This window comes from Ipomoea nil, unplaced genomic scaffold, assembly GCF_001879475.1.
Source record: "Ipomoea nil cultivar Tokyo-kokei standard unplaced genomic scaffold, Asagao_1.1 scaffold0268, whole genome shotgun sequence".
In the NCBI taxonomy this organism is placed as follows: Eukaryota; Viridiplantae; Streptophyta; class Magnoliopsida; order Solanales; family Convolvulaceae; genus Ipomoea; species Ipomoea nil.
Window position 1 is genome coordinate 3,037,501 of NW_017616696.1, and position 25,925 is coordinate 3,063,425.

Genomic DNA, 25,925 nt, shown 5'->3' on the forward strand with positions numbered 1-25,925 from the left:
GTGCATCCGTATGCACCATGCATGGTGCATACGGATGCAAAAACGACGTCGTTTTATTAAAAATGCGCGTCTCCCCTTAAAAAAAAATCAGGTTCGATTCCCAGCAACAACATTATGTTGTTCATTCATTCTGGAATTTTAGTTCATAGATTATGGAATTTTAGTTCATTCATTCTGGAATTTTTAGTTCATAGATTAGATTCTGGAATTTTAGTTCATAGATTCTGGAATTATAATTCAACGATTCTGGAATTATAGTTCATCGATTCTGAAATTTTAATTCATATATTGTTGATGAGAATCGAACCTGAAAGGGGATACGCACGTTTTTAATAAAACGACGTCGTTTTTGCATCCGTATGCACCATGCATGGTGTATACGGATGCACAGCATAATTTGCCAGCACATCCTCATCATCTCCTTACGAATCTTTGTCCACTCCAAGTGACCAGATCACCATCATACTATTAAGAGGATGGATTTATTCATATAAATTCTCTCTAATAATTTATTTGTATAATTTGACTGGTGTAGAAAAATTTAATTAGGAAGATATCTGCGAGTCAATAATTAGTTTTTTTTTTTTTTTTTTTTTTTTTTTTTTTTTTAAATAAAAGACTAAAAGTGGACTTCTGCAATAACAATGGAATTAACACCCTTTTATGAATAATCAAATATGCAAAACTGTAACATTGGCGCGGATCTGAGTTTATGTACTCTGCGTATCACAAGAGCCGTTAAAACAACGCGCGAATTTCTCAATCAACCTTCTCACGCAACCGCCAAACTAAGAACTTTGCTAAGACACCTCCGCCTCTCAGAACGATCCTCCTCCATCTCTATCCGCCACCGTCTCCGCCGTCGCAGACGCAGCTCCATTTTCCACAACAAAAAGAAAAACATTCATGACAATCTATCGTCGGATTCCAATCGTATCCCTTTTTCTTCTCCGCTGGCTTCCTGGTAATTTTGCTTAAACTGGACCTTTCTTTTTAATTAATAATAGACTTCTAGTTGTTAATCCCGTTGATTGGCTGATATTTATTTTCAATTTATTGATTAATTACTTACAGTTTGAAGATTTGGTTTATTTTTATTTTTATTATGATTTGGTTTTGTTTCTGTACGTATTTTGATTTGCAGAAGTGCTAACAGCTGCAACTGTTACACTTGATTCGATTGAAATATATAACACTCATGAATTCCTGGGATTGCAACCAACGATTTTCTTTCAGTGTAATGGGGAAAACCGGACAACTTTGCCAGATGTGAAGGAGAAAGGTGTTTTGTATAGATTTAAAGGTGAAGAGTCCTGGCAGGTGCCTTTATATTTCACTGCAACTTTATTTCTGTTTCTTTTAGCAACATTGAATAAGCTTATAGTTTAGTTGAATGTATCTTGAAATTAGATGTTTTATGTGGGGGATATATGATATCACCAAGTATCTCCCAAAAAAAGGGAAGAAAGTTCCTTCCTAAATCATATAGTAAAACAATTTAGGAGAGATTTTGCATCATCACAAAGGATTCTATTTTTGTGGTTAGTTAGTTCAAAAGGGTTTAAAGAAGGCTGAAGTATTAGCAATACTGCATCCTTTCCATGATATGAAGGATTTGTATTATAATGGTACAAGTTCCTAGTTAGTTGAAAGCGCATATGGTACAACATTAAATGGCAATGAGTGTTTGGAAGTTCTGTGCAGAATGAACCTTAGTTTTGGAAGCAAGCTCACAAAACCTTTCTCCTATAAGGTAGTATGTGGCAATAAATGTTTATCTACTTTGTTATGCATACCTATCTTATCCAGCTTCATTTCTCTAGAGATGACTAATGTATAAAATGATGTTACCTAAGTTGTGACAGATTTGATTTGGTTTCGTCTTAGTTGTGAAATACTTTATTTGAGGCTTCATACTACAGTGTGATTTTCTACCTGGCTGCTGATGACAGTGGAGGTTGGCAATGGGGTCTAGAGGACCTAATGGTAATTGGTAACACGGGAAAGTGTTCTGTTTTGAGTGATGGGTGATGTCATTGAGTAGGTTAGTGGTTATAGGGAGAATGTAAGACTGGATAAGTGTTTCTTGAAGGCATTGGCCTTCAACTACAGTAATTGGACTAGGTAATGAGGAAGAAAGTGACATATGAATTACCCCATTGTTCTGCAAATCCGAACTGCACTGTTTCAATTATTTGGCAAAATCTGGTAGACGGTGCCAGATGAATCTAGTTCAAAGGGAGGTCTTTCTTGGAAATGATGAAAAGAATTGTAAACAAATGAAATATTAAAATAGTGTAAAGAAAATAAAGAACCACAATGTTATTTGACACATTCATTATCTTACGGAATTTCAAGTTTGATGGGACAAAGTTGAAGACTAGTTCTGAAGGGTAATTCTTTACCATGTTGAAGACAATCTTCCATCGGTAATTCTTTGGCAGATTCTCCTTGAGGCCTAAGAAAGCTAAATGGAGTGTGAGGCACTCTCAAGCTCTTCCTGATTGGCACCACCATGAATAATAAAAAAGCAAATCCAATTATTAGTTTTTGAGGTTGGCTCACTATTTTTGTTGCTGGGAGAACCATACATGATCAAGTTTTCATTTTTATTTCTGTCTTTCTAACATCAAGAATCTTATTACTTTGAGATACTGTCCATTTGACACTTTTGAAGCTAAATTTACTTCCATCCTGAACTGAATATGTGATCCTTCCACACTCTGGACACTGAAAGAAAGTTGATTTCTTAAATTCTCATACAAATTTGCATTTTCTGAATGCTTGTTTGATAACTGGTTTTTCATAAATAACCGAATGTGAAAATATGACATGGGAAGTTCCTATCAGAATATAATGTTGGAATTGCATTTGATATTTCAGCCTCTTTCCGAACTCCATATGAAAAAATGCAAGAGATGTGGCCTTTATGAGGAGGGTACAATAATGCTGCATGGTATATTTGATGAATGGGAGTTTTGTGCTTCTGGTTTTTCAAGTGTTGATGGCAAATACATCCATTTCAAGGAGAAAGAGTTCAATGCAACGTTTTTGTGCCCAGAGTGTGTTCCTGTAGGTGGTGAGTGTTCCTCTCTCTTATCCTAATTGAATTTGTTCGCTTATTTCTTTTAATCATTCTTCTAACTTTTACCTTTATTGCCTTCTATATTCTGTAGCTCCAGATGACTCGAGTCTTCAAAATGAGAAAACAAAGAACATGGCTTTAGTGGTGGGAATCACTGCTTTGGTCTCAGTGGTTTTGGTTCTTGGTGTGGTAGCTTTATACAAGTTTTGGCAGAGAAGGAAGAGGCAACAAGAGCAAGCGCGGTTCATGAGACTCTTCGAAGCGGACAATGAGATTGAGGATGCATTGGGCAATGGTCCTCTTACCCATGTCATTTAGAACTTCATAGATATGCATCTCATAAGCTAATAGTCAGTTTCATTTTGTATAGTATAATCGTGAATGTAGTAAAAGGGGAGTGGCTAACATATTATGTGCAGTAGCATTGCAATGTACATAGAAACATTTTACAGTAATTGTTTTGGCACAACTCAGTATAATAAACCATATTATTTCAAACACTATTCCATGCCACTGGTGATTTGATTCTTCTACCTCCTTTGGCTCAAAAAGGAAAAGATAAAAACCAGAGAACTTGAGCACAAAGGCCAATCCATTTAGTTTCCATGTATAAAGAAAAGCCTTTGTTGTGCATATACTGGGGTGCCTTTAGGGAGGCTAGGGCTTTGAAAATGGGCAAAAAGTGGTTGGAAGCTACTCTCTATCAGAGCCAGGTTTCGATCCTGGGACCTGTGGGTTATGGGCCCACCACGCTTCCGCTGCGCCACTCTAATTGTTGAGTTTTAAGGGTGTTTGATTCATATAATGATAGGAGGATACTCGCAAAATGCATTTTGTCCCTAATTGTAGCAAGATTAGTTATGATGGCAAGTTAATGACTTAGGCCTTATATGAAAATCAGCGGATAGCTATTATTATTACTAGTAATTCACCCGCACGATGCACGGAAAAAAATTATGTTATTATAAATATAAATAAAAAATAGAAAAATTAAAATATTTTAAATTATTTAATATAATAATATTTTTGAGCTTCCATTGGTCAAGTATTTATTATTTTTATAGAATACAAAATTACAATTAAAATTATAATTTTGTATGGTTAATATAATCTCTAATTATGTACATACATATTCAAATAAACTTATAAAAATAATTTATATAATTACATTGATTTATTCTTAATTGTATTTCATCTATATTATAATTTTCACAATACGAATAATAACTAAGATAATTACATTTGGAAAGCAAATTTCAAATTTTGTATGTGTAAATTTAAACTCTAATTGAACACATTTTTATATGATTATATAATATATAGCTATTTTATTTTTCAAAAGTATATTTTTATATGATTATATAATATATAGCTATTTTATTTTTTTAATGTTGTGCTTTTTTTTTTTTTTTTTTTTTTTTTTTTTTTTTTTTTTAATAATAAAGAATGTTGTGGCATTAATTGTAACATTAATTATTCCAAACCATATAGCTTTATTATATAAAGGATTATTATTATTAGTCTTTTCTATGTGTACTGCGCAAAAACATATCCCTAATATTTATATCTTTTAAAATAATTAACAAATCTTTACTAATTAAAAGATATATGAAATCAAATTTATTTATTATAATAATTCAATATATAATGTCTACAAATATTATTATCATTAAAGAATATTATTATGCATGTGCATGGTAACAATAATGGAAAAGATAACAGAAGTTATAACGGTAGGAGTATATTTGTCCAAAAAATTATATAGTACAACTCTAAAAGCATAATGTACAAAATAATTAACATTAAAAATATGGACATAAATGAGTGATATAATTTTGATTGAGACTTATTATGTTTTTAGATTACTATTATTTGTCCCGTGCGATGCACGATATAAAATTTAAGTATTATTTTTTTTGAACATTAAGTATTTTTATTAAATTAATTGTTATATTAAAACATCACAACATACTATTAGCATATATTATAAAGTGTATTGTGTTATTAGATAACACATGAGATTTTAAAATTTTACATTTAAATAATTATATATACACACACTTTTGAAGCTAAATTTACTTCCATCCTGAACTGAATATGTGATCCTTCCACACCCTGGACACTGAAAGAAAGTTGATTTCTTAAATCATCTCACCTAGAATATATACTATTAACAGATCGACTTGAATTCTCTTACGAATTTGCATTTTCTGAATGTTTCTTTGATAACTGGTTTTTTCATAAATAACCGAATGTGAAAATATGACATGGGAAGTTCCTATCAGAATATAATGTTGGAATTGCATTTGATATTTCAGCCTCTTTCCAAACTCCATATGAAAAAATGCAAGAGATGTGGCTTTAATTTTATGAGGAGGGTACAATAATGCTGCATGATAAATTTGATGAACTTCATACATGTTTTTAGATCGATATGTATCTCATAAGCTAATAGTCGGTTTCATTTGTATAGTAAAAGGCATGTAATCGTCAATGTAGTAAAAGAGGACTGACTAACATATTATTTGCATTACCATTGCAATGTACATAGAAACAATTTAGAGTAATTGTTTTGGCAAAACTCAGTATAATAAAGCATATTATTTCAAACAAGTTGTGTCTTCTTGGTCTCTTTGACTTTTGTGTCTCTACTGAAACACTATTCTATGCCACTGTTGATTTGATTCTTCTACCTCCTTTGGCTCAAAAAAGGAAAAGATAAAAACCAGAGAAGTTGAGCACAAAGGCCAATCCATTCAGTTTCCATGTATATTTTGTTTTGTTCCACATTACTTGGGGAATAAAGAAAAGCCTTTGCTGTGCACATACTGGGGTGCCTTTAGGGAGGCAAGGGCAAAAAAGCGTTGGAAGCTACTCTATCAGAGCCAGGTTTCGATCCTGGGACCTGTGGGTTATGGGCCCACCACGCTTCCGCTGCGCCACTCTGATTGTTGAGTTTTGAAGGTGTTTAGTTCTTTATAATTATAATAGTATACACCCAAAATGCCTCCCTAATTGTAGCAGGATTAGTTATAAACTTATGATTCATGGCAAGTTAATGACTTATTATTATTGTTATTATTATTATTATTATTATTATTATTATTATTATTATTATTATTATTATTATTATTATTATTATTATTAAAAATAATAAAAAAGTGTAATAATTAAAAGGGACACTTTTGGTCCCTTAACTATTATACATGAATCATATTTGACAATTGACTATTAAAATTTTTTAATTAGATGCATAACTATATAATACTTTTATATACTAAAATTAAACTTCATATTATGAAAAATTAAATTTAAAGTAACTTCAATCAAGTTAACCGAATTATACACACAAAATAAGATAGATGGAGTATGATTTACAATCATTATGTTGTGCAACCGTGTGCACCATGCATGCAAAACGACGCCGTTTCATTAAAAAAAAAAATCTCGTTCGAATTGTAGTTAACGGCGTTAGACGATTTCCTTTCGTATTCAAACAGTAGGATATATCCACAAATTCATAACTATATATCCACAAATTCATAACTATATATCTAGATCGAATTACATAACTATATATTCATAATTTGACAACAGTACATTCAGAAATAATAAATTAATAACTACACATTCATATCCATATATTCATAATTTCACAACTAGACATTTATAATTACATAACTCCATATTCAGAATTCTTAAAGTGCTTGTTCACAGAGAACTATATCCATAATTTCAAAACTATATATCCACAACTTCATAACTATATATCCATAACTTCATAATTATATATCCATAACTTCATAACTATATATCCACAACTTCATAACTATATATCCACAACTTCGTAACTATATATTCAGAATTGCATAACTATATATTCATAATTACACGTCGATTGAAGTTTTTGTAAAAAAAAAAACAAAAAAATTGATTGGTGGAGTTAAACGGTGCCACTAATGGCACTGTTACTCCATCATATTAAACGGTGTCGTTTCGCAACAGTGTGCACCATGCATGGTGCACACGGTTACATAGCATAATTTGCGGTATAATTTAATATTGGGCTTAAAAATTACAAGTATTTATGGTGTATCCAAACAATCGTTATTCTATAGACCTTGTGTGGACCACAAATAAAAAGTACATTATTTATGTACATAAAGTATATTATTCTTTGAGTACTGAAAGTAAATTAGTTTGTATATTATCAAATAATGTACATTCAGTATACAAATAATATACTTTTAGCATATTAAAATTTTACTTTGTATTCATGAAACATACATTATTTTATATAATGTATATTCAGTATACAAATAATATATTTTTAGTATATTAAAAATAATTTTTTTACGATCAACACAACACAATGTGGATCATGCATGCTCCACATGCATCAAATTTTATTGTATATATTCAAATTGCTAGATTTTATTGTCATATAAACACTCCCATGTTCAGTAGGCAAATTATTGTGTGGTCCGTGATCTAAACAGTTGTGCAAACTACGGTCCAAAACCACGACTATTAAGAGATATGAGAACCAATATAATTACAACCAATCTAATCAACACTATCGCATATATGAAAACATACACGCTATAAAGTGTGCGGTGCCAATTGAGAATGAATAAACCTGCCTGTTCTTATATGGCCTAGAACAATATACATCTCAAGATCGAATATGGCCTAATCAATAATATTTTTTTGCTCTTCTGTTTGTTGTTTTTCATGTTTGTAAAGAAAGGGATAATGAAAAGAAAAGTAGGAAGAAGTGGACACATGGTTGTGGACAAAGGCCAGACATACCCATCCACTCCCTTCCATATTACTCCATCACCTCACCCCCCAAGGTTCCCCATATGCATATGCAAATGCATAATATTGTATACTTTCATAACCCCTTGCCATACATTTCTACAGTAGCATCCATAATCGCGCTTAATTCCTGTTACCACTCTATCATTACCCCCACTAGCCCACTAGGTATAATATACATATTAATTAATTCTTACATTTTCTTTAAAAAAATAAAAATTGGCACTTCTTACTAAAAATAAAATAAACAAGATATTTTGATCAGAGTGATTATAATTTCACAAAGTATATATATTTTAGGATATTTTGAAGTATACTCGATCTGTGCTTTACAAAGTTGTATTCTCTCCAATCCCAATATACTTTTGGCAAAGCACAATATATATACAATTATTTTACAAATCATACACCATATCATTGTAAAATTTATCATATATGATTATATGATATGCATCTAATCATAAATATACACTTCGTATGGTAGTAGTGTTGAAAAAATCTCGCCTAGGCGCTAGGCGCTAACCGACCGCCTAGCGTATCACCATAATCGGTGGTCGCATAAGCCCTGACCGCCTAGGTATCGACTAGGTCGCCTAGTCGGCCGATTAGCTATTGTTTCCTTCTTTTTTAAATGGATTATTTCACTCAAAACCACATCGTTTTGAGCAAAATAACACTAAATTATTCAATCTCTAATTTTTTTAAGGTTAATATTTAATATTTTAGTATTAACTATTAAAGTATTAAATAGTTTATAATTATATCAAGACTTAAAAAATTTAAAATTAAAAAAAATAATAATAAAAATACACGGGCGTCTATGTGCCAATTAATCGCCTGAGCGTCTGAGGAGCGCCTAACGATTTTTTAACCATGTATGGTACGTATTGATTTATTTTTGAGTGACCATGGAAGCCCATAGTCATTGTTTGAGGGTGTGTATGGGATTTCGTTTATACTAGCTTACAAATTATACAGAAAAGGTAAATCGTATTAGGAAAACAACGTGCAATAAAATGATCGATCAAGATGGTAAATTTGCAATTTGTGAACTTTAATTTTGGGAATGATGCTTAAACCACTTGGTTATTCCTTTCGGGACTATGATAGTCATTTATTGAATCTTAACATTGCATATTCTAAGGGTATATGTATCTCAAATGTTTAAGTAATTTTCTAAAACATTTTTATGGGTCCACCATTCCACATCAATGCTCAATATTTTGACTCTCTCCTCCCTCCAATGTCTATATAATTTTTTTTGTACAGTCTACCACTCCACATCATCTAACCTTTATAATCCTATTTATTATATTTTCTACTTTGAATTATAATTATAAATTCGAAGTTATATAAAATTTAAAAAAAAAATACTAGACAAAAATAATAGTAGTACATATCACAAAAAAAAATATAAATAAATTTAATTCTAATTAAAATGCTACTATTACACACAGTAAAACTTATGGAAATTGAGTTTTGCATTAATCATAAAAGTGCTGTATACATACTATAGAACTACATACCAGTATACCACTTTGCATTGTAAGAATAGAATAAGGTATGCTTTTTGAACAGGAAAGTATATGACGTCATTAACTGTATCTGTATTATTAATGTGTAAGTGTAAATCTATAGTGTGTAAAGTATGTATGCATACTCAAGGAATCCACATAACATATTAACATGTATCAATAGCATTTATACATTCTTCCATAAAAGTTTGGAAGAATGTATAAATGCTATTGATACTTAATTTAATAATTTAACAAATATACTAAAATCATTTAGACAAGTACACATATCATCTTCTTTATATATAATAAATCAGAATCTAACCACAAAATTTTTTCTCCAAAGTGTGAATTCATTTTAATTTGATAGAAACAACATTAGCAAGTATGAATGCATTAATTGTGTCATTGTGTGGGTAGATGTATTTATACATATTTTTTTTTTTGAAGTTATTATGTGTATTTATATTTTATAAATTATATTTTATTATTATAGCTCTATTTCTATATATATTAAAGCATAATGAAGTATGGAAAAAAGTTTATTGTGTTCAAATTTATTGGTAAAGTTTTATATTTAATATAATTTGTGTATATATTCATTTAAACCTCAATTATAATTAATTTGACCCCACATATATAAAGAGGGGAAATTAGATATAAAATAAATATAGTTCTTACATAAATAATCTTTTTCAAATGAATAAATTTTTTGTGGAAATTTTCGACAAATATCCTCTGTTATTTTATTTACAAGTTTTATTTAAATATTATTACATTGTATAGTTATACTTACATTTTAAATCAAACTAATTTTGAGCTCAAGAACTCAAGTACGTTTTTCTGTTTCCACAATCATTACTTTCTTTGCTAATTCAGAGAATGTCAAAAATTTAATTGGTAAATTTATTAAATTAATAACAGTTCGTACATCGCACGAGACAATTACTAGTTAATGAATATAGCTAAATGAGTAACAAATGTTGTATTAGACCGAATATTAGTACTAACTGATTATCTAGTTAAAGATAATTACTAAAGATATACAATTAATTAACAAATAAATTAATCAAGCAAAGAGAATCAAAAGTACTAAGTAAACAATCAAGGCATTTGAACTAGATCTGGCAATTCGTGTATACGAATTTGTCAACGGGTTCACACGATAACGACACGAACACGGTAAAATTAAATACAGATACGACACATTAATGTTATCAAATTGACACAATAGACACATTTTGTTAACATGTTTCGGGTCAGGTCGACAAGATATTACACAAAACCAGTTTAAACCTACTCTATATATATATATAACTAAAATTTGAAGTAAAGTTATATTAAAAAAAAAAAACCTACAATTCAATCCACCAAACAAACCGAGCATGTTAACACGTTATAACATGTTGAACTTATAAATTCCTTTAAAACCGGATCGTTATGCTGTGGAATCGTGCCTACCTTGCAAGGTGAGCATGGTTTCATATCCATAATTTCTAGATTCATAATTTCTATACTGTAGATTCATAATTTTTATACTGTAGATTCATAAAATCTATACTTTAGATTCATAATTTCTAAACCGTAGATTCATAATTTAAATACAGTAGATCTATAATCTCTATACTGCAGATTCATAATATATGTACTGTAGATTCATAATTTCTGTACTGTAGATTCATAATTTCTAAACTGTATAGTTATCAAATTATGAACATATAGTTCTGTGATTGTGAAAACAGAGTTCAACAATTGGAAATACGAACACCGAAAATTATGAACATATAACTCTATAATTATGAACATATATTTATAAAATTATGAACATATAACTCTATAATTATGAATACAGTATAAAAATTATGAATATAGAACCGTGCCCACCTCGTTACAACGGCATAATTTGCCTTTAAAACCGCATCCACCTCAAAATATATGTCGCAACACAATTGGACACGCTTATGACAATTTTTTTTTTAGTGTAAATCACGAGGTGGTCCGGGTCTTTCTCTGTCCGTTTAACGGTCCATGTCCACCCGACTAATCCTCGTTTGCTCCGGGAGGCAACCCGGGTTATTCCAAAATTCTCCCCCACAAAGCGAGCTCATTTGCCACTTGAGCTACCATGTTGTGTTGACACGCTTATAACAATAGGAACTCCTAATACATTCTTTAGCAACTTAATTTCAAGAATGGGCTATTGAAATTGCCTATTTGGTAACATAATTAATTTATTAGATAATTTTGGCGGCAAATTATGTTGTGGAACCGTGTCAATTCTAAAACGGGTCGTTTCACCAAAACGACGCCGTGTCAATTAAAAAAAATGTTTTTTTTTTTCCGCTGTTTACCGTGTTTGTCTTCAGAAAGTCTATGTTCATAATTACTGAATTCTATGTTCATAATTATAGAACTCTATGTTCATAATTTTTTAACTTCATATTCACAATTATTGAACTTTATATTCACAATTACAGAACTCTATGTTCATCATTTTTGAACTCTAGAAGTCTATGTTCATAATTACTGAAGTCTATATTTATAATTATTGAACTTTATGTTCATAATTTTTGAACTCCATATTCACAATTATTGAACTTTATATTCACAATTACAGAACTCTATGTTCATAATTATTATAGAACTTTATAACCAACATGGTTGGCGTGGTGGTTCAGCACCTCGTCCCTTGAGCATGAGGTTCCCATGTGCTGATATCTTTGGGCAACCAAAATAAAAAATAAAAAAATTATAGAACTTTATGTTCATAATTATAAAACTCTATGTTCATAGTTTTTAAAGTCTATATTCATAATTCTTGAACTCCATATTCACAACGTCTCGTTGAGTTGTTTTGACAAATTTCTATTTTTAAAAATTCTGATTGGTGGAGGAAAACGGTGCCACTAACGGCACCATTACTCCAAAATTGCCAAACGGCGTCGTATTGGAACCGTGTCCACCATGCAAGGTAGACACGGTTCCACGGCATAACAATTGAATTTTGGCTTATTTAACCACTATAAGCTGTTTGATTTGGTTAAACAATCAATACGAGTGTTTGATTAATAAACTTTTTGTAACAACTTATTGCTTTAAAATGTTAAAATTCAAAAAGTTACTCAAAGCAACTTTTTCAATCAACATTTTGAGAAAGTTATTTTACATGTAATTAATCATTAACTAACAGCGAATTTACCAAAAATTTTTCTACAATTACCTAATGCTATCAACTAGTCAAATCCATTAACTTAATCAGCTAATAACTATTTACCAAACACCGTATATATTTACCAATTTTTATCTTTAATTTAAATTCGACCATAAATGATCCATTCACCCTTTACCATAATTAGTATGCTATATAATAGACATGTAATACACTTATGGTTTTTATTAAAAAAAAAAAAAACATAAAATTGATATCCTTTAAAATAAATTAAAGATAATCTTCAATAATTTATTACTTTAACAACATTTTTTATCCAATCCCTATATAAGAAAAGGGCCCATGTGGTTTCTCATCATCATGTGCACTTTTAGTTAGAAGTGAGGTTTCTAGCTTTCTATAAAACCCATACACACCCAAACTCTTTTCTTTCCCACCAAGCACAACATCCCAATTCAAGATGGAAGAAGATCATCCAAACCCCTCCTCATCTCAGACTGTAATCATGGCTGCACTCTCATCTCTTTCCCCTTCGCACCTCTCTCATCTCACCCACCACCTCTCCTCCGTCTTCCACCACCACTCCCGCCGCGTCTCCGCCCTCCTCTCCTCCCCCATCCTCTTCTCCCTCACTCTCCACCACCTCCACACCCTCTCCCTCCACCAGAAATCCCTCCTCATCTCCCGCCACCTCCTCTCCAATCTCTCATTCCTCGCCAACTACATGGAGATCGAGCAACCCCTCTCGGCCGCCATGAAGCTCCGCGACCTCGACGTTCTCCTCCTGCTCCTGCTCCTCTGCGAGCTCCACCAGCACGACGCCCACGCGCTCGACTCCCCGCCGTCGCGGTGGCGCGTCGAGCTCTGCCGTCACGTGACTAAAAACGCGTTGAAGCTCTCGGACATGGGAGTTTCCAATTGCGAAGTGCTGATCAAGTACGTAGAGCTCGTGGCCAAGTGTAAGAACTTTGTTAACGCGATGGGCTGCGGCGGCGGCGACGGGAAGGACGGGAGAGAAGTGGCGGCGTCGGTGGCGGCGGTGGTGGCGCTGCCGTCGGTGGAAGTGAGGGGGAGTGGGTGGGAGTGTGTGATATGTAAGGAGGAGATGAGAGAAGGGAGAGACGTTTGTGAACTGCCATGTCAGCATTTGTTTCATTGGATTTGTATATTGCCTTGGCTTAGGAAGAGGAACACGTGCCCCTGTTGCCGGTATAAGCTTCCCACCGACGACGTTTCCGGCGAGATCGAACGGTTGTGGACGATTTTTGCTACTAAAACTGGTGGTGCATAGCTATATATGCCACTGTGGAGTGGCTTAAATAATTAAACTAATTAATTTAGTACAAATCTTTGTTGATCTCAAAATAATTCAAGTGTGGACGTATGTATCTGGCTACTACGTACACTCCATTATAGCCATAAGTCCATAATTGCATTTTAATTTCCTAATCCATTTTTTTTGAGTGATAAGAAGTAGATCGAGGTTCTTGGCAACATAAATAATTTATATATATTTGTGGTGCGGGCATTTGTGTGGTGCATTTATACATACTTGATAGTGTGTGAACGCATGTCTCAAGGTGTTGTGCATTTTTGTGATGTATTTGTGCATTTCATCTGAATACATTTCTGAACACGTGGTGATGCATCACACACACGCATCATCTGAAAATAGTTAAATAAGTTTGATTTTTTAGAATAAATTTATTTCATAATTTGTTAACTCTTTTTTATTTGAAATCTATTTCTAGAAATAAAAATATGCATAACTTAGTGGTGCAAAAATTAGGAAAATTAGAGGGAAAAGAATTGTAATTTCGTGGGAAAAGAATAAGGTTGAAATTCTAATTACATTGTTTGGTAGGCAAGAACATAAATAGTACTTTTAGTGTAGTTTCTAAATATATAAATTTTGTATACTAATACTAAAGTTATTATTATGAAAAATTGAATTAAAAATAATTTTGATCAAACATCGTTAACCGAACCAGACACATAAAATAGGACGGAAGAAATAATTCACCTTGAAATTACAATTCCACAAATTATGAAATTACAATTCCTTCTAATCAAACCATAAAATTGTAATTTCATGGAGTTTGGTAGGAATGGAATTACAATTCCATCCTACCAAAGACTCCCCTAATCACCTTAAGACACATCCTATAAAATTTAATTTATCTCGGTAGCGAAGCTCTCAGGATTAGAGTCTAACTTTAAAAAAAAATGCATTTCTTATTGATTATTCTCAATAAATGTTTTATCAGGTCGGGACGTGGGGCCTTTGAGGTTGGGGATTAAAGCTTTAGTAACAATGCATTCCTTATTGATAACAAACGTTTTGGGTGGTTTTTGTTACTTTGCCATTAGTGGTTAAGGTTTGGCGACTTCGAGATGAGGATAAACAAAAACGAGATATTTGTGGTGGTGAGGGTGGTGACAATTACCGATGAAGTGTGGATGTCCATGCGTACAACTTATGTACATTCTCGATGATTATGAGTGATCCAACATATTATATCCAAATAATAATAATAATAATAATAATAATAATAATAATAATAATAAGAGTGAAGATTGTTATAATAATATTATTGTTATTGGAAAAAATAATCAAATAAGCCCTTAAACTTTACCTGAAAAGTCAATAAGGTCCCTAAACTTTTAAAGAGTGCAATTACACCTTTTTAACATGTTAAATTGAGGTAATGAAGCCCAATAACTGATAAATGACCTGCTATTACAGGTTATCTCTATTCGGGCATCAATTCTGACAAAAATCCGGTGACCGATCTACCAAAGAAGGCGATCAGTCGCGAAAGGCAACCAACTGGTCGCCTTCCATGGGATTAGGCGACCAGTTGCGGATGGCGACTGTTCGCCTAATCCCATGGAAGGTGACTAGTTGGTCGCCTTCCCTGGAGAAGGCGACCAATAGTCGCCATTCGCCGGGAAGGTGGCCAATTGGTCGCCTTCTGTCGGAGAAGGCGACCAACTGGTCACCTTCTCTGGTAGATGGCGACCGACGACAATTCGATCGTCGTCGGATTTTTGTCAGAATTGATACCTGAACTAAAATGACATGTAATAGCAGGTCATTTATCGATTCTTGGTCTTCATAGTCTCAATTTTACATGTTAAAGAATGTAATTACACTTTTTAAAAGTTTAGAGACTTAATTGACTTTTTAAGTAAAGTTTATGAGCTTATTTGACGACCCTTTTCCCTTTTTATTATTATTATTATTATTTGATAAACCATGTTTGAAGTAGTTAATGGATGATTTGGGCAAAAGTAGTGGATTAGGAAAATGATTTTAATATATTTCATTAGTAGCTAATTTCTTGGCAGTTTGTCAATTTATTGTACTATAAATAGCTAGTGTGCCAAACACCTTGTACTCAGATGGCACATTTGTGACTTTTCTTGAGGAAATGTCAAATAATCAAACTTCAGTGGTGGGGTATTGACCCTTTGAGCTGCAACAATTAGAGAATGTATAAAACAAATACTACTTTATAATAGAGTCAATAGTACTTAAAAAATAGCTAGTGCAGTATGCAAAAGACATCAAGGGAAATTTATTTAGTTTTTTTTAATACACAAGTTTTACTTTCCTCTTCTAAAATTTCCTTTATATATATTATGATATATTATATTTTTTTTGAAAGCCACCATTGAAGGTGATTATATTAAAGATAGGCTGCAACGAAATCTGGTGGGATAGAATCCCAATACATCGTATGAGTCTGAGTAAAAGCATGCGACACTAGAGAATGCGCCATAAGATTTTCTAGTCTAGGAACAAAAATAACTGAGCATAAATTAAAAGTTGACAAAATAGTCCTGCATCCATCAATGATATAGCCAATATATGTTCGCATTCGTGTGGCTTGTGTCGTTAACTGGTGTTGTAGATTGCGACAATCCGTATGTAGTTGTACCGAAAGTATTCCTTTGTCCTTTAACCATGATAAAGCCTCTTTACATGCCAAAGCCTCTGCTATTAACGGGGATAGACAATCGGGTAGTTGCATGTGGAAACACGCCATAAATTCTCTGTGATAGCACCACTGCTCCCGCCGTCGCCCTTCCATTTGACGCATGGTAGCTGGCGTCTACGTATGCCCTGGGCAGACCGCCTCCGCCAGTGGTAGCAGCAATAGAAGGACTCACTGACGCTGCTCCTCTGTGAACCGTGGACCACGCCTGCCATGCGGCTGTTGCGGCATTCACAACCCGCTTGGGTAGTGGTAGTGTGTGTTCCCATACTGCTTGGTTTCTCGCCCGCCATATGTAATAGAGAATCACGGCTGCTATAACAAGTTGATTAGGGGTGAGTATTTTCATAATCTCAAGAAACCAAGCCTCAAAGGAATCGGCCATAACATGCATAATAGGTAATGAAGATTCCCGCCATACTGCCTGCGAGAAGACACAAGATACTAGAGCATGCATTGTACATTCAGGATAAGTAGTGCACATTGAACATGTTGGATCAATTTCCACTCTTTTCGTGATAAGATTAGTTGTGGTGGGAGAACATCACTCAAAGCCTTCCACAAAAATAATTTTCATTTAGGTGGAACTTTCAACTTCCATATACGGAGCCAGTCACAAAAACCTCCATCCCTGTGTTCATAATTTCCAACAACAAGCCTGTATCCCCCTTTAACCGTATAATTTGCATTTGGGTCCCCCTGCCAATACCACGTGTCTGGGTAATCCGGGAATATAGGTATTCGGTTAATTCGTACCACATCATCATCAGTGAACAAGTCCCTAAGTATATGAGGATCCCAAGTTCCAGTATCTTGGTCCATCAAACCCACCACTTTTGAACCTGCCAATTCCTGGGGCATATCAGTTTGTATCATTGAATCTGGGCCATCAGGTAGCCATGGATGTCCCCATATTAAAGTATTTTTTCCATCCCCAATCATCCTCCTTATACCACCACAAATTAAACTATGAGCTGCAAATATACTCCGCAAGCAGAAGCTAGGATTATTCCCCAAAGCTGCATCTTCAAAAGATGTTCTTGGGTAGTATCTGGCCTTGTAAACTCTTGCCACCAGTGACTCAGGCTTTACCAGAAATCTCCATCCCTGCTTACCCAACATTGCTAGATTAAAGGCTCGCAGGTCCTTGAAACCCAATCCTCCATATTTCTTCGGGACACATAACTTGTCCCATGCTTTCCAGTGAATACGACGGTCCACTCCGGATCCCCACCAATATTTATTCATCGCCCTCTGAATTGCTAGACATACCGCCTCAGGGAGCAAGAAAACACTCATAGAAAAGGTAGGCATTGATTGTGCTACACTTTTCAAGAGTACTTCTTTTCCTGCTTGGGACAACAACCTCTTATTCCATGTGCCTATTCTCTGTTTTATCTTGTCCTCAATGTACGAGAACACCGCTCTCTTCCTCCGACCAATAAATGAAGGTAAGCCCATATACTTGCCAAAATTGATTGCTTTTGGGACCCCCAGAAGCTGCGCCACCTGATCCCTACACTCCTCCGTTGTATTTTTACTGAAACACACACTGGACTTGTGATAATTTACTGCCTGACCAGATAAGGCTTCATACTCCATCAGACACCGCTTCACCTCCCCGGCTTCATCAACATTTGCTTTAAAGAAAAGCAAACTATTATCTGCAAAAAACAAGCTAAGTGAGATATTGGCGGTGCTCCCCTGGCTACTCTGCAGCCATGTATTTTGCCTTGTTGTTGTGCCTGTTGCAAAAGCATAGACAATCCTTCTGCACATATTATAAATAAATATGGGGATAGAGGATCTCCTTGCCCCAATCCTCTGGTAGGTATAACCTGGCCTGACGGGAGACCATTAATTAAAAATTCATACGAGACTGTAGTGACACAATACATTATCAATTCAATCAACTTAACATTAAACCCCAGGGCTGTTAACATCTTGCGCAAGAATACCCATTCCATTCTATCATAAGCCTTAGCCATATCCAGCTTTAGGGCACCCCATCCCACCTTACCACATTGCTTTCTATTTAAGTAATGGCCTACCTCCGCAGCTATCAGTATATTATCCGTTATCAGTCTATCAGGTATGAAGGCACTTTGGGAATCAGAAATCAGTCCCTCCATTAAAGGTTTCATTCTATTCGCTATCATTTTCACCATTACCCTGTAAACACATTACTCAACGCAATTGGCCTTAGATCAGTTACATATTCTGGCAACTTCTTCTTTGGAATCAGGACGACATTTGTACTATTTAGTCCCTCCGGGAAAGAACTAGTATTCAAACAGTTAATAATAAAGGCAGAAACATCATCCCCCACCACATTCCGGAAGTGTTGGTAAAAGCCCGGATTCATTCCATCCGGCCCTGGGGATTTATTAGGGAACATATCAAATAACGCATTTTTTACCTCCTCACAAGTAAAAGGGGAAATAAGGGTCTCATTCTGAGCTTGTGTCACTCGTGGCTGTATCATGGCAAATAACGTGTTGGCCTCATCCGGGGGATTACCCAAACTGAAAACCCCATCAAAAAAGTCCATAACAGTTTGATTTATTGCATTCCCCTCAACCCACACCCCATCAGCAGTTTTTATTCTATTCAAAGTATTTTTCTTTCTACGGTCAAAAGCATACCTGTGAAAGAAACTGGTGTTTGCATCCGCCCCTTGCAGCCAGTGCTGATTTGCCCTTTGTTTCCAGAATGAGTCATCCATTGCCTCCAGCTTACATAATTCGGCCTCCAGACGACGAAACTCGGCCAATGAAGCCAAATATATTATATTTAATATATTTGCTTTCAAAAAAAATATTTAATATATTTAATATTTGATATTAGTGTCTGATCTGGTAATGTTATTATAATATATTAAATCAAGTAAAAAAGTTAGTTGTTAGTTTTATTTAGTGGATTAGTGGTTAGTTATTTTAGTGGGTTAGTGTTTAATTTTTTTTTTTTGTTTTTTTTTTTTTGTTTTAGCTATAGTTTGTTGTTCTTTTGCTATAAATACATTGTAGTACAATACATTTTAATATCATGAGTAGTCATAAATTGTAGAGTTAAAATGTATGATAGAAAGTCAGAATTAATTAAGCAGTGGTCCCTTTTTTTTTGTGACAATTTTAAATTTAGTCTCAGACTATTGTTTACATCTAAATTGTCATATTTTGGACAATTTTGATCCTTCCAATTCTGATAAAACCCTATTTTAAGTAAGTGTATTTTTGTTTCTTTAATTTTTTTTAATTATTTTTCCCAATGAGTTAATTCCAACGAAGGTCTCTAGTGCGGGTGGCAGCCCCATGTGCGGTTGTGCGGGGAGAGGAGAGCCATTGATTTTGTTTAAATCAACGTCAAGGATTACTAAAATTTTTATAAATAAAAAAACACGGTGGTAATTTGGTAATTTTTGCAACTAGGTCAAATTTAAGGTGCTTGAGTTTTATGCTTAAGGTGCCTGTGTTTTGTGCTTAAGGTGCGTGTGTTTTGTGCTTAAGTGCGTGTGTTTTGTGCTTAAGGTGCATGTGTTTGTGCTTAGTGTGAGTAGTTGTTGAAACTTAAGGTGTGTGAGTTTTGTGTTTAAGGTGCGTATGTTTTGTGCCTATGGTACGTGAGTTTGTGCTTAAGGTGCGTCATGTTTCTTCTTCGCGCACCATTCTCTCTGAGTCACGGGTAGTTCAGACCCTCAAGAAGAACAAAATTTTTGAATTGAGGGGTGGTTCAGACCCTCAAGAACAAAGCTTTTGAACAAAACTTAATGTGCGTCATTTTAACACTTAAGGTGCGTTGCTAACACTTACGATGCGTTGTTCTAATACTTAAGGTGCGTCATGTTTCTTCTTCGCGCACCATTCTCTGTGAGTCATGGGTAGTTCAGACTCTCAAGAAGAACAAAACTTTTGAATTGAGGGGTGGTTCAGACTGTAACACCCCGAAATTTTGAAACTTTTAAAACTTATATAATAAAGGTGAATTCTCATTAAATCTCAAAACCAAACATAAGAGTGCGGGGTGCTATGCCACATCTGAGCTGGAGAACTCAGATGCACAGGCTAAACTAACTAAATATCCTCAAAGCAACGTCAATACATAATCATGGCACGCAGGCCGAAAGGGAAACTAACTAATCTACGCTTCGGATCTCTGGCGCGCTCCGGGGTCTACTTATCTGTGCCTAAAAGCCAAATATATCTGTTCAGCGAATGATGCTGTAACCCATTCCAACGCGTTGAAATACAATATAGGTAGATATATATATAGATATATGAAAACCATTTTGAAGCTGGAAGATATATACTTAGGAGACTCTAGCTTTAAAACCAGGAATAGACATGACAAGTAGGGACAAGCACATTAAACGACGATAAACAGTTATATAGAGACAATATCATAAAGAACATGTATCTAAGGTCACAGTTTACTCTCAAATCATTCACATCATCATTCAATCATCATTCAAGCCACACAAGCACACTTTGGTGGCGCCACGGGACCAATCGCATGCCCCGCACATGAGGGTTAGCGCATATAGCTCTAACACGGCCCCGCAGCACCCTACCTCATACCGCAGCATGAAGGGGTTGATCGCAACCAACCGTATAGACCGTTGACGATTTCAACGGCGGATCACAGCCCTACACACCGTTGACGCACTCAGTCGGTAGACTGTGATCCTCTTTAGGGGACCGCGACCCTACACACCGCTTGATGAACTCAGTCGGTGGGTCGTAGTAGATCAAGCCCTACACACCGCCTGAGGGACTCATTCGGTGGGCAATGATCTTCGGAGACTACGACCCTACCATACACTCGGTGGATCGCAGCTGACCATAGCCCTACACACCGCCTGATCACTCATTCGGTGGGCTATGGCCTTCCTCGGGCTAGTGGCCCTACACACCGCCTGGCGCGTTCAGTCGGTGGACAATAGCACACGAGGCCCATGTGGATCGCAGCCCAAGAAGTGAATCACTGATCGCAGGTAGGAAAATGAACCACAGCTCATAAGTAACCAATTTGACCGCAGCCAACTTCTGAACCGCAGCTCAGGAACAACCAATTTGATCGCAACCAAATTGGGGTATCATGCATCACATAGCACATAGTAGCATGTATTAGCACATTGGGAAGGGGGAGACGTATAAATAAACTTACGTGTGATCATTCATATACTAAGAATAGTCCTAAGGGGTTCATGCATCTTCCTCCTAGGCCAACGGGTTACCGATTCAACTAGAATGCAATACCTAATACCCTTCAATCCTATGAATGGCACCCGAAACATCAAACTAGACTCATGCACGACAAACGGGGTCCGTTGGGACACCACGGGAATTGGGGGAACATCAAACGGGGAAGCCAAAGTCCCGAAGTGGGTGACGGCCAGCGGGTAGCCGGTGGGTGGAGGGCCACCCGCTGGCGACAGAGTTCCGGGCAGCGGGTGCCCGGCGGGCAGTCGCCTGCCCGCTGCCGGCGGTGCTTCTTTGGGCAGCGGGTAGGTGGCGGGTCCCCCTACCCCCACCTACCCTCCACTGACTCTTTATCCAAATAAACGCCCTGGGATCCTTTGTGGAAACCGAAACCATGCTTAGACACTTTTAAACGCAAATAACGACACCACGTAGGCACTTAACGGATCAGAAGCAACAAACACGTAGAACATAACCTATCATGACTTCTAAACATAATCAACACCCGAACATGTGAATTCCCACCCAAATATACCAATAAAATCCCAATACGAAATTCATGATTCAACCTAGGGCTCTAATCATATTTAAATCAACAAGATCATAGTTCATCTTTAAAATCAAGAAACATCAAGACTTATCAAGAATATCACACAATCATCAAGATCCTTTTATCATCATCAAGATTATCAAGATCCCACATAAAATCATCTCATCAATCATCAAGATCACATCACAATTATTATATCAAGACACAAGCATATAATGGAAGCCAAAGAAGAGGATTATAGCAAAGAAAATAGGTTTTGTTGAGACATGGGTTACCTTTTAGCCTTAATTAAATTCCTTGGCTATGAAGGATCTTTCTTTAAGATTTCTTCTTTCTTGATTTCTCCTATGAGAATTCTTGGGAATTCTTGTGTGGTGAAAGTTATTGTGCTGTGAGTTCTAGGTGCCTCCTATGTCCCTATTTATATATCTAAGAGTCCTAATTAGGGTCTAAATGGTATGGGCTTGACAATTCTATTCCTTATAGGACTAAGGGGTTGGTTTTAGGGACAAGGGCCCATGGACTATGGTGGACCCCTTTTAGCTAATTAATGGATTTTAATTCTCTTTTTAGGGTTAGTAATTAATTAATTAATTAGGTTTAGGGGTCGTAACACGGGGTGTTACACAGACCCTCAAGAAGAACAAAACTTTTGAACTGAGGGGTGGTTCAGACCCTCAAGTACAAAACTTAATGTGCGCCATTTTAACACTTAAGGTGCGTTGTTATAACACTTAAGGTGCTTTGTTCTAATACATAAGGTGCGTCATGTTTCTATCACTTAATGTGAGCCATTTTTAGCTCCTTTCTTCCAGACATGCATTTTTTTTTAATAAAAAAAAAAATCATTGATTTGAGCAGTCAACCGAACAACCGCACGGGAAGCTATATATATATATATATATATATATATATATATATATATATATATATATATATATATATATATATATATATATATATATATATATATATATATATATATATATACCCTGTTTGGTAACATAGTTAGTTTATCAGTCAATTTTGACTTGTTTGACCACTATTAACTGTTTAATTTGATTAAACAACCAATATGAGTGTTTGGTTCATAAGCTTTTTGTAACAGTTTATTGCTTCAAAATGCTAAAATTCAAATAACTACTCAAAACAGCTTTTTCGATATATTTTTTGAGAAAGTCATTTTGCATGTAATAAGCTATTATCTAACAATTAATTTACCAAATATCTTTCTACAATCAGCTAATGCTATCAATTAGGCAAACACATTAACCCAATCAACTAAAAGATATTTACCAAAGACTCCCATAATCATAAACAATGAATATACAACTTTGACCTCAATATATCTAATTTCTTTGATCAACCAAATTTCTTTTTGTTGGATCATAAGTTTCAGGCTTCTAATTTTGATGGGGAAGCAAATTAGGCTCATCCTAATGTGTTTGGTTAAATACAAGGTGAAGTGCTCAAATACAACTCAGCACTTAATGTCAGCCCACTCCATGTTTGCCACATTCCAAAGAGCTATAAAAGCTTTCCTATTTTAACAGCCAATTCATCCTATGAAAGTAAGAAGTGTCTTTAACCAGTTGTGAAAGAAAAGAAATGATCATTTCATATTTGGACCACCTACCTATCATTATTATAAATACAATAGCAGATTCTTTTTTTTTTTTTTCAGAAAAAAAAAAAAATTCATGTTCCATTTAAAATATTTTCAAATTATATGATGGCCGGTCCTGATCAAATCAGGGTAATAAGTCTAGGGGGTGAATATACTTATTTACAGTTCAAAACTTTTTCAAATATTGTTTAGAATAGTTAGAATCTTAAACTAAATACGTTAATCTCTCTGCAATACATTTATAAGCAATGTTAAAATTTGACCTAAGTAGTCTTGAAAATATTCGTATTTAAAAAAACAAAATGTAGAGGAAAATTTACTAGCACACTTGTGAGTTTTTTGCTTGGAAAATCTTTGATATGGAGTGTAGCACAATAAGTAAATATAAACTAAAATAAAAAATTAAAGTAAGGGAGATAGGAGGTTTATAGTGATTCAAAGATTGTGTAATTCATCTACTCTACTATTCTCCTTTTAACCAGGAGAAAATTCACTAGTAACCACAAATTATAAGTGAACAAATTTTGTGTGGTTTGATCACCGAGTCAACCATAAGTTTGTTAGACTTTTCACAAGTTTTCATCACACTTATTATTACTCCTCTTTCTAGGTTCGTAGAATTGTCTTCAAAACATTTTCACCACAAGTGGTTTGATAGATCCTCCAACTCAATCTAGACTCGATTTTTATATTGACAAATACTCTTAGGACTTTATGGGGTTGTTTATCAGAGTGGAGAAATGGAGGATTTTCTAAAATAAATAAATAAATAAATAAAAATAAAAATTAGAGAGATAGAAAAATGAAAAATAGACAACTTGTTTACTAAATTTACTCCTCCAAATTCTTATTCCATCTCCAATCTCCACTCTTCTTAAGAAATTTGAGAAATAAAAATCCAACTTCTCCAAATGGAGAAATGAAAACACACTGGTGATCAGTGTAGGCTGGCCTTGACATCCCAGGTTTGAATCTTAATTGCTTGCTTCTTCTTTTGACGCCTGACGCTACTTCTTCAGGCATAGATTAAGCATTTCAAGAATATGAGACCAAGACTATGATGGAGCAAGTAATATGCGAGATGAGTTAAATGGTCGTATAACTATGATTATGAATGAGAATCCAAGTGCTTTTTATGTTCATTGTTTTGCTCATCAACTACAGCTAGCACTTGTGGGTGATGCAAAGGAAAATGAAGATGTCGGAAATTTTTTTGTCACTATCTCGCAATTGTGCAATATTGTATGTGCTTCATGTAAGCGCATGGATAACTTACGAGACAAACAATTAAAGACGTTGATTGATTCAATTTCTGTTGACACAATTGAAACGGGAACTTGTTTGAATCAAGAAGCAGTTTTACAACGTCCAGCGATACGCGTTGGGGATCTCATTATGGTTCACTTGTGAGCATTGTGAAATTATTTTCTCCTATGATTGATTTTTTGACGAAATAAGGCAAGATCCAAAACAAAGGCTAGAAGCATTTAGAGTATTGAAGAATGTCCGATGTTTTGATTTTGTGTTCTTGTTGCACTTAATAAAGGATGCTTTAGAAATTACTAATGACTTGTCACACACATTATAGAAAAAAGATCAAAACATTGTGAATTCCATGAGACTTGTTGATGTCTCAAAAAAAAAAAAAAAATTGCAAGTGATGCAAGATGATGGGTGTTAACTTTTACAACAAGTTTCACTATTTTGCAACAAGTATGCAATTCCCATACCTAATTTTGATGAAGTTTATGTAGTTCCAGGAAGACCACACCGTAAATTTGAAGAAAGGACTCATCTTTACATGTACTATGTTAAAAGATTTTATGTGGTCTTAGATCTACAACTCCAAGAGCTAAACAACCATTATTTCAATTAGAAGAATACAGAGTTGCTCTTGTGTGTGGCATGTTTTGATCCAAGGAATTCATTTGCTAGGTTTGATAAGGATAAATTAGTTCGA

General features: G+C 34.6%; 2 protein-coding genes and 2 non-coding genes across 5 annotated transcripts; 2 read left to right on the forward strand and 2 right to left on the reverse strand.

The window, feature by feature from the left end:
- The first annotated feature begins 743 nt into the window (after positions 1 to 743).
- LOC109153645 lies at positions 744 to 3,585 on the forward strand. 2 transcript variants are annotated; one of them, XM_019301513.1, is made up of 4 exons: positions 744 to 964; positions 1,145 to 1,320; positions 2,884 to 3,079; positions 3,177 to 3,585. In XM_019301513.1, exons 1-4 carry the CDS (start codon positions 907 to 909, stop codon positions 3,401 to 3,403), a joined length of 657 nt encoding a protein of 218 aa, XP_019157058.1. In that variant the 5' UTR covers positions 744 to 906; the 3' UTR covers positions 3,404 to 3,585. The 2 variants fall into 2 exon arrangements, with proteins under 2 accessions (XP_019157058.1, XP_019157067.1); XM_019301522.1 differs by having other exon boundaries at positions 3,279 to 3,585.
- Positions 3,586 to 3,786: 201 nt separating this feature from the next.
- Positions 3,787 to 3,858, reverse strand: TRNAM-CAU. The gene has a single exon. It is a non-coding gene; the product is annotated as a tRNA-Met (tRNA).
- A 2,104-nt stretch (positions 3,859 to 5,962) lies between these two features.
- On the reverse strand, positions 5,963 to 6,034 carry TRNAM-CAU. Its single transcript has one exon. It is a non-coding gene; the product is annotated as a tRNA-Met (tRNA).
- A 6,893-nt stretch (positions 6,035 to 12,927) lies between these two features.
- On the forward strand, positions 12,928 to 14,008 carry LOC109153495 (E3 ubiquitin-protein ligase SGR9, amyloplastic). The gene has a single exon (XM_019301364.1). The coding sequence runs from the start codon at positions 13,050 to 13,052 to the stop codon at positions 13,878 to 13,880; it is 831 nt and encodes a 276-aa protein (XP_019156909.1). The 5' UTR covers positions 12,928 to 13,049; the 3' UTR covers positions 13,881 to 14,008.
- The last annotated feature ends 11,917 nt before the right edge of the window (positions 14,009 to 25,925 follow it).

Excerpts from the sequence above, each read along its gene's own strand:
- LOC109153495 (XM_019301364.1), top strand. The coding sequence starts at position 13,050 with ATGGAAGAAGATCATCCAAACCCCTCCTCATCTCAGACTGTAATCATG.
- LOC109153645 (XM_019301513.1), top strand. The coding sequence starts at position 907 with ATGACAATCTATCGTCGGATTCCAATCGTATCCCTTTTTCTTCTCCGC. Across the intron at positions 965-1,144 it reads TCTTCTCCGCTGGCTTCCTG|AAGTGCTAACAGCTGCAACT; the intron begins GTAATTTTGCTT and ends TTTGATTTGCAG. Across the intron at positions 1,321-2,883 it reads AAGGTGAAGAGTCCTGGCAG|CCTCTTTCCGAACTCCATAT; the intron begins GTGCCTTTATAT and ends TTGATATTTCAG.